General features: G+C 45.4%; 1 protein-coding gene across 1 annotated transcript in view; it reads left to right on the top strand.

The window, feature by feature from the left end:
• The window catches only part of grik2 (glutamate receptor, ionotropic, kainate 2), a 170,486-nt gene that overhangs the window by 117,044 nt on the left and 43,442 nt on the right, over nt 1–10,000 (top strand). Inside the window, exon 10 of the mRNA XM_076279486.1 lies at nt 9,429–9,635. Coding sequence (XP_076135601.1) covers nt 9,429–9,635 — 207 coding nt within the window. The remainder of the gene's footprint in view (nt 1–9,428; nt 9,636–10,000) is intronic.

The raw sequence follows: 10,000 nt of genomic DNA, 5'->3' as shown, positions 1-10,000 counted from the left end.
GAGGGGGATTTCAGCCGCACTGGCTTTCCTGGCAAATACTCATAATCAGAGAGCTGTGGCAGAATTACAATAACTGTTTTTATTTCTGTGATTTCAAATGGCTCTTCTGACTACAATACATTTGGTTTCTAAACTGGCTTCCATTTATTTTCGTTGCACCTGCTGTGGGATTAAATGTTGTGCAGGTGTGTTAGTTGTCAGCGGGCACGTTTACCTGCGGAGACGGGCGCTAGCCCTCAGCAAGTAACGTAAGTGCAGCTCATGCCAGCTCGGGAAACATGGCCTCTCGAGACACCGTGAAGTGGCAGCCAGGAAAGTGCTACAACACACACACTTAGAACTCTGTATCAGTTCCAGCCTACACAACATGGGGGGGTTGGGGGGGTCACTCCATGCTACATATATTTTCCTTTTTTTTACCTTTGCCAATCACACCCCTGATATCCCTATTTGTATGTTTGTTTGTTACCACCCAATAAGATTTATATCATATAAGCAGCCATATTTCTCGTTCTTTCAAACTCAACAACAACAATAAACAATATTTGTGAAGAATTTAAAGGTCTTATGCCAATTATGGTAGAATAATGCTTGTGACATGGTCTGTTATCTAAATGTCCCCTCGGGATCAATAGTAATTATCTAAGTTTTACTTCACAGCTGAAGAAGAACTTAGTCTTTGCTGTTTACGTTACTGCAGTGAGAGGAAAAAATAGTTGTTTTCCCCCTTCCTCCAAAAGTCATACTGCAGAGAATGAGTCACACAGCCAGACCAGAATCCCCTCCCCTAGAAGCCAGAATTAAAGAAGAAGTGAGCAATCGCACTATATGTACACAACTGAATCACACCATTGTCCACCTTCAATTTCTCTTATTCTCTGCACAGCTGCTTCACACACAAGCCGCCACTTTTAGCTCAGCTTTTAGGCAGCTGTAATTGTCTGTCGCTGGTGAGTCATGTTGCGTATGTGGAGGGCCCCGAGCTCTTAAGAAGCGCTCTGAGCTCGGTAGACTCAGGAGACCAGAGGTTGTTACTTTTTGGAACTTCTGGACCCCCTGTGTCAATCACTCTGCTCGCATTACATTATCTTTGTCACTCAACTGCTCGCAAGTGGTGAAAAGTTTTTAGAGGTACTTTGACACGGCAATGCAAAAATCTTATCTCATCCAAAAAAAATTTCAGCAGCAAATTACCTCCTCTGTCACTCCACCGTCATTATGAAAAGTTATTATGAAAGTTAAGATATGTGGACTCCCTTACTTTCTTCACTCTGACGAAACCTGTCCTCTGCAGAGGAGTTTTGGCAGCAAAATAGTCTGAAACGCATGCGCTTCTCTTGAAGACGTCAGAGACACATCGAATTTCCATGTGGTTACATCAGTGCTATAACTGAAGACTCCATTAGGCGTCTGAGCCACATTACAGGGGGTTCAAGGGCCTCTTGCTGTCTGGCTGCTGATGGATGGTGCAAAGACTGAAGTCAGAACTACAAAGAGGTCCCCGTACCAACCGTCCGTCACCGTGGAGATAGAAGGGTGCGGGGAGATGAGCTTTCAGAACAGATGATGCATATGCAGTGATTCCTCCAGCATCCCAGAATGTCGTGTACCCCCTCCCCCCCCCCCCCCCACACACACACACACACCCCTTTTCTCTGCATGTGGAAGGAAGGGTTTCTTTTTTCCCTTTCTTCTTTTAAAAATATCGAAAAACAAACAAACAAACAAAAAACAACAGAGTATCATTGCTTGAATAAAGTAGGAGGGCGATGCATTGGCACGGGAGTCAAAGCCCACCCTCTCTTCTTCGCAGGCGTGCAGCAGTCACAGTCCCCCGGTGGGAGTTGCCAATCAGAGCGGCGCCGGTGAAAATTTTTGTATTCTGAGCATGAGATTACAACAATTAATTAAAGTTGAATTCGATATAAGAGGTTTATTTAGTCCCCTCCCCGCTCCATCTATCCGTCTCTGATCAGAATGAATTAAGCGGTACAAATCCTCGCTCTCGCAGCCTGCCGACCCAGGATCAAAGGTGCCACAAATGAGAGAAGAGGCAGTGAGCGTGGAGAGAGAGAGAGAGAGAGAGAGAGAGAGAGAGAGAGAGAGAAAGAGAGAGAGAGAGCAATGGAGAGAGACAGAGAGGCGGCGATGAAAGTCAGACTTCACATGACATTTTAATGTGCTCAGGTTCGTTTCTGGAGCACCCCATTGTTCCGAAGGTTTTTTTTTTTGTGTGTGAAAGTGTTTTTAATGGGTCGTCGCAAGCAAAGGCAAACATTCCCCTGTTCAACTTTTCAAATAGAGGAGCGAGGAGGAAAGGGAGCAGCGCTGTGGTCTGGGGAAAAGAAAGATCAGAAGAGAGAATTCAATGGATTCAGAGTTCAAAACAGCTGCAAGAGAAAGAGAGGAAGGTGTGATAGAGAGACATACTGTATCATAGTCATACCGGCTGTGTTGCGAGGTGGTGCCAGACGGGATCTCGGTTCACAGGAATCTTATTGTTCATCCTGGCTTATAGATGACCACCTTGGGTTTGAGTTCATTACAGAGTCCGTTCTCACATGGTTAGAGGGAAACATGAAACCCTTTAACAGTACCACTCGCTTTCACAGAGATAGAATTAGTTTCAGGTGATTGCCAAAACCTTTATAGTTCAAAAAGGCCATTCAGTGCTCAATCAGTGCTCCTCTGTAAAAGAGCGTGTGCCGCTTTCAATCATTTGAATAGTTTCATTATTATGCTCCAGGACCCTTCATAGGACCCTATTCCATATAAATCACTGCACAAGTACATCCCTCAGCCATATATGTGTTCCCTTATGACATCAAGTGTCTGGAAATGCACCCCCTATTACAGTACAGCCGTGGATGGGAGTTGATGAAAATGAAATGAATAATTAAGAGCAGTTCAAAGCAAGCTGTTACATTTGTTCTCAAAGAGTCACGGCATAGTGTTTGTTTGAAAGCATTTAGTGTTAGGTGCCTTTCAGCAGCCGGATGCCTTTTAGGTTTTATTGAATTTGTTTTACTAGGCTAGGTGGTCATATTTTCCAGCATTGCTGTATCTGATATTCTGTATGTTAGTATGCTTCAAATGATGAAGCTTCAGTGTCTGTGTGTGTGTGTGTGTGTGTGTGTGTGTGTGTGTGTTTTGACAACATCCCTACATCATTATGTTGCTAGGAGCCTGCTGGAAAGAGAAAGCTCCAGAAAGGTACAAAAAGGGGCCAAAGAAATGCTTCATTAACCCCTTTCAAAACTGAACCTACGGCTAAGCTATCTCTCAGAGCGCAGGGGTATGTTGTGTTAAACCACACAACAGCATTTGCAAATATCTGTCTTCTAATTATTGGCATTAATCATCAGCATTAGGAATGAGTCTGTGTTGTTGGCTGTCTCTGGGCCAAAAGGCATGCGGATGCCACTGTGGGTGGGTGAATCAGTTGTCAATCATTAGTAATGTGTGTGTGTGTGTGTGTAATAGGCCTCCTGGCTGTTTGTGGTAATTGCAGTATTTCAGTGTTGAAAGCAGGTTGAAGGTTATGAGTGGCTAATAGCTTAAAAAACCCCAGAATTCCTTTCCGCCGAGTTTCAGCAGACCTGCAGCACACCCACACTAACACATTTAAATTGAAAGTCATGGATTGAGGAGCATTCAATGAAAAACAGACAAAAAGAAAAAGAACCCCAGCAACAGAAACTCCAGAGTTGTGTGGGTTTAGGTTTTTCTTTTCTGCACTGATATCACAGGTATCATTAATACACATAACCACCGTGTAAGGTTAGACCATAGAGTCATCTTCATGTCATTAATTCTATACTTTCTCTATGTATGACATGAAACATGCATTCTATTATCTATATGTTATGCTGCAACACCCCTCCCCTACCCCCCTACCATAGTACTCAAGAGTGCAATCTTGTTAAGGGGTACTAGAATTGTGAAATCATGCTCTCATGCAACCTCTACTGCACACACACACACACACACACACACACACACACACACACACACACACACACACACACACACACACACACATACAGTATGTATGTATGTAAATATCCATCTATCTGTCTACCTATCTATATGTCTACCTATCTATCTATATATCTATCTATCTATCTATCTATCTAATAGTGATACTTCTCTCTCTATCTGTGCACTACTTGTTATGGCGATCCATCCATTCGTTTATTCATTATTGCAGGTTTTGCTTACAGCTGTGGGATGTAGAGCTCAGTGAGGGGTTGCACACTTTGATCACATCTGACATCTGAACCCTCCATCTGCACCAGCACACGTCCATATGCCCAGCACTGCTGAGCGCTGGAGCCCGTGGCACTCTCACTGTGGGGGAAGAAAGAGGGGGCAATGGAGCCAGTACGGAAGTCTCTCTCTCTCTCTCTCTCTCTCTCTCTCTCCCTCCCTCTCACTCTTTTTCTCTCTCACTCTCTCTCTCTATCTCACTCTCTCTCTCACTCTCTCTCTCACGCTCTCTCACTCTCTCTTTCTCTCTCTCACTCTCTCTCTCTCTATTTTATTTGAGCAAATCCCCTCTCTCACTTTCTAAGAAATAACAGCTTGCTTCAACATTATTTAGCATCACTGGCATGCTGACTACTAGCAGGTCCTATTTGTCCTAATTATGTGATGTCCTGGTCTGGTCTTCCTAACATCCCTCTAGTTCTGTCGGTCAGGGAGAATAGCATCCCAGAAATCAGCGGGCTTTGATTGGGCCTTGCCTCGGTCAGTCTAGATGTGGCACATATCTGATACCAGTATGATCTGGATCTGGTATAGACCTGGCACAGTGACAGAGACAGAACCTGACCTTTTCCCAAACCTGTCTCTCAGAAAGAGTAAAGATGAGAGGCGGATGATGGAAGACTGAGGAGTTTCAGCTGTGAGTGCTTGTAGCCAAGCAAAAGGGTGGGTGGTGGTAGCATGGTGGCTGTGGATCTGGGCTACCTTGCAGTAGCCAGACAAGTTGTGGGCTCCAGTCCCAACTGCCACCGTCATGCCCTTGAGCAAGGCACCTAACTCTGAGTTGCTCTAGGGTGACTGGCCCTTCTCATAATTGACATATATAAGTCGCTTTGAATAAAAGCATCAGCCAAATGGAGGAAAATGGTGAGAGGAGCTAACAGCAGTATACTCCCTCCAGCAAGTCACAAGCGATCTTTTTCCTCTGCAGTGCAGGGGAAGTGATCCATAGGCCATATGCATTGCATCGATCGGCCAGACTTAATCATATCCTTTTGTTTTCATTAGTCAGTCAAATAATACTTTTCCCATGGAACATTCCAATGTGTTGGATCTCATAACTCTCATATCTTAAGTGCTAAATCAAACAAAGCTAAGAAGCTCGGGCCAAGGTGCTCATTCATTTTCCCATGGTTACCGAGCAAAGAGGAAGATAGCATCGACTTCCCCGTGTATCCAATTTCAGAGGAGCCGTCTCAACAGCATCCGACACCGTGTCCAAACACCGCTCCCCTCTCACCGTCTCACTCACATCCAGGAAAGCCCCCGCTGTGGTGTTTGTTACCATGGTGACACACACCACACACACACACACACACACACACATACACACGCACACACATGCACAGAGAGAGAGAGAGAGAAAGCGAGAGAGAGCATAAGCCACACACACATATTAACACAAGCATATACACATGCACACACACACACACACAAACATACAAACACCTGTGCACACACACACACACACACACACACACACACCTACAGACTTACACATATTTTCTATCTCTCTCTCATCCACACACACACACCACATACACACACACACACACACACACACACACACAGTGTTCCCAGACACATCTCTGTGCTCAGCAGGGCTCTTTGCTCTTTGAGTTTGCGTTATATTATAAGATATCTCACACTGTCAGGCCAGCCTGTCCCCAGTAGCTATTAGTAGTGATGTAACGGTTGATACCGAGGCTCCGAAGCGTGTGTCGAGAACGTCAAGCCATTCCCAGCAAAGCCCCGTATCGAGGCTTGAGTTGTATTGGTAATTTGACGTCAGACGTGATGTTCGAAGCCTCGTTTGGCTCCACTGCTTCGAGTTGTGGTTCACTTTAGGCAGGACGCTTCGACTATAAAGATGCCCCATACTCGGATACGTAGCCTACTCACGGGTAGTTGTCAGTCGTTGGTTGGTTGTAGGCCTATATTTCACTGCTCTCTGTTTATCAAAAGCACTTTGCTCTCTTCTGTGTCATTTTACCCAACGTTAGCCTACAATTTAATACAGATTTTGTTCTCTGAAAGTAGTCTAATTGTAGGATAGGACAATGGGTAAGGCGTTGGGCTAGAAATCGTTAGCGTTAGGTTAGGGATCTCGCAACCTGGGTTCGATCCTTATCTCGAGTTTCATGAATTTTCACAGGTCGCCTATAGCTAGCCTACTACTTTGTTAGGCTACAAAGAGAGGAAATATTCAATATGGGAATCGCTTGTATTCCCCAATGCCTGTACTTATGAATGTATCAAGCATTTGCGGACCAAATGGCACTTTTTGTATTGCTTTTGTGTTAGGAATTTTTATGTGTTGTATTTTTATTGACCAGTAGGTGTCCTAGGGTGCATTCGAAGCCTCGAGAAATGAACCACTTTTCAACACATTTGGCTAGAAAGCTTCAAGGTTTCAAGAAGCTTCATCTCGCCATCACTAGCTATGTAAGGGATAATGGATGGTCTGTTGATGGTCTAATGGTCTGTTCACAGAAGTTAATGCACGGTCGAGGTTGTAAAACGTCCCGACGCGAAGCGGAGGGCCGTTTAAACCTCGTAGTGCATTAACTTCTGCGAACAGACCACCGTGGAGTCCATTATCCCGCTTATTCCACTGTTGCCACTTGCGTTGCCACTTGCGTTTCCTGTTACAATTTAAACGTTTTAATCGCTAAAACTGTCTTGTTTGTAGAACTAATTTCTTCCGACACATATCAACTAATTTCTCGACTCACAGGACAAACTGCCGTTACTAGTTCTAAATGGATGGTTGCTACGGCCAAAGGCCAGTCGTTAGTTCTATCTCTCCCATTGTCAAGCGGGCGTATCCCAAGATTCTGATGAACTTTAGCTTTGAAACATCGCTTTTACTTAGCATGCTGTCATCCATCTAGCTAAAAGCCACCTCCGTCATATGCTACAATGTTGCAATGTTCTGAACGTCTGCATTTTACAGCTCTGATGCAACGTGACAGTTCATTTAAACTTCACAACGAGTTCGGCGAATTAATATACAAGTGTGATACGGCCAAAAAAATGGATCTACTTCATAGGTGTGCAGATAACATACGGTTAATGGTCGTTCTAAATTACGTAGGACAATGCGAAATTCAACCAAGCAGTGGAATAATAGTGAACAACAACTAGTATTAAAAGCTTGAAAAGGAACCCAGCGCAGGGTTTTAAGAGTAGTCCTGCTTTTAAAAGCCTTGTCTTACTCTCAGACGGAATGATGGTCTATTATCTGCAGGATGTGGAGTTGAGCATGTTTCAGTGTGGTTAAATGAAATGGCATGCTTTGAACAGTGCGTCTGAATGAAAAAGGAAAACTCTTATCCATAATTTACCCGGTTAAATATAGCCGCAATTAGTTACACTTTCTGTCAGGAGAAAGGAGTGCAGTGAAGGAGAACGCATAATTGGGTCTCGCACACAACGCAGGGACGCCTTTTCATTGACAGACTGTTGAGCAAGGGATGAAAATCTGGCTATGTGGCTTTGTTTGGCGTACGGTTTAGTTCTCTATGTCTGTCTCTCTCTCTCTCTCTCTCTCTTCCTCTGCCTCTGCCTCTTCTGATAGCTGACAGGCACATGCCTACACATTTGCACACGAGTCACCATGCAACCTAAACACTCTCACGCACACTCACACACACACACACACACATGCATTATGCATCTCACTTCTTCTACTCAATTCTTTTCCGAAGAGCAGATGGAAGCTGCTGTCTGTCTGCGGTCATGCTGCATCTTGGTGAAAGCAGGCTGTGCCTCCTTGGCTAATTTGGGGGAGTGAGTGCGTGAGAGTGTGGGAGGGCAGGTGGGTGGAGAGTGCTTATCTTTGGTTGGACAAGGGCCATGGATATGATACACCACCCCTGAATCAAACCACTCACTGGTGTGTGTGTGTGTGTGTGTGTGTGTGTGTGTGTGTGTGTATTTGGGGTGAAGTGAAATCACATGCATTCCCAATGCCAAAGCCAAACACTGATGCATCCCCCCCTCCCTCTCTCTCCCTATCTCTCTCTCTCTCTCTCTCTCTCTCTCTCTCTCTCTCTGTCACGTGGGGGATTCTTGTCATCCTTAACTTGCAGGAAAGCAGTGCTACAATCCCCTCAGCACTGCCCCGCTGACACATACACACACACAAACACACACACAGGGGCGCCACGGGAGTATGTTCCAATGCTATCCACTCGGACTCTTTTCATGTGGTTTCACTGGCCACTTCCTTTAGATGTGACACATCTTCTTTTGTAGTGTGGATTTCTGTGAAAGAGAGAGAGGGAGGGAGAGAGAGAGAGAGAGAGAGAGAGAGAGAGAAATGGAGCCCTGGTAATCTGCTCAGCTGTGTGCCGCGTAGCGAGCGGTTCAGTCGGCCCTCATGCCACGCTGGCAGGCTATCGCTTCATCTGATCTTATTTACAAAGCATCTGCTGGCCAGACAGAGGAGCCTGTCCACCACCGGGCCCTCTGCTGCCAGTCCTCCACTGCGTCCAAGCCCAGGGGAGCCCTGTGCCGTGGCCAGCAGATACGGATACACAGGGATTATCTCCTATTATTATGGTCATGCATCACTCGCACTTCAGCACTTCACACATCCTTTGGACTGGCTGGATGTTTTTGTGTGTGTGTGTGTCTACAGTAGGAGTGAGTCAGTGAGTCAGTGACTCACTGTGTGTGTGTGTATGTGTGTGTGTGTGTGTGTGTGTGTGTGTGTGTTTGTGTGAATCCCTTTTTATCAAAGCATGGAATCCTCCCTGCAGACACACACACAAACACACACACATACACACACATGGACCCAGGCGCGCACACACACACACACACACACACACACACACAGAGGTGTCTTGCCAGAGAAGGTGTCTGTAGGGGTGTGCAGGCCTCAAAAGCTTGTCATCTCCCACCTCCTGAGGACTCGACACCAGACATTATACAGTGGTATCAGAGAAGAACTACTCCGCAATTTCCAATGCTACTTCACTATCGCTGACTTGTCTCTTTCATCTCTCCCATCATTCACTCTCTGTCTCTTTCCATCCCTCTCTCACTCCTTCTCTGTCTCTCTCTTTCTTACTCTGTCTCTTTCTCCACTCCTCTTTCTCTCTATATATATGTCCCTCCATCTCTTTTTCTCTCTGTCTCCATCCCTATGGCAGGAGGAGCCCTACGTTATGTTCAAGAAGTCCGACAAGCCGCTGTACGGGAACGACCGCTTCGAGGGCTACTGCATCGACCTGCTCCGCGAGCTGTCGATCATTTTGGGCTTCACCTACGAGGTGCGCCTAGTGGAGGACGGCAAGTACGGTGGCCAGGACGAGACCACCGGCCAGTGGAACGGCATGGTCCGCGAGCTCATTGACCACGTGAGTCATTGAAACGACTGTGGTGTGGCAACATGTAGATGTGTTAAAATGTTAATTAAATGCAAAGGTTTGGCAGTTTTGACCATAATGTCTTCCTGAGATGGACATACTGAGCTGTGAAAGCTGATTCCCCGCACAGAGGAGAATGTTAGGCACAGAGATTTCTAAAAGGCTATCAAAATGAAAGAAAAACGTAGTCGTAATGAATGAGTTTCATAATTAGCATTTCAACTTTCAATTACAGTAATATGTCATTTAAATCAGTGCTGTGAGTACTCTGGAAGGATTCAAGCAGTAATCGCGCACACATGTGTGTATGTGTGTGTACATTTCTCATACGTTGTTTAATTTAATGCAGTGTTTCT

Source organism: Alosa pseudoharengus, unplaced genomic scaffold (assembly GCF_046254945.1).
Source record: "Alosa pseudoharengus isolate Yale_2024_CS ecotype anadromous, Long Island Sound unplaced genomic scaffold, YU_APseudo_1.1 YU_APseudo_1.1_scf_12, whole genome shotgun sequence".
In the NCBI taxonomy this organism is placed as follows: domain Eukaryota; kingdom Metazoa; phylum Chordata; class Actinopteri; order Clupeiformes; family Clupeidae; genus Alosa; species Alosa pseudoharengus.
The sequence above is the reverse complement of the archived record's forward strand: the minus strand, read 5'-3'. Positions and strand labels throughout refer to the sequence as shown.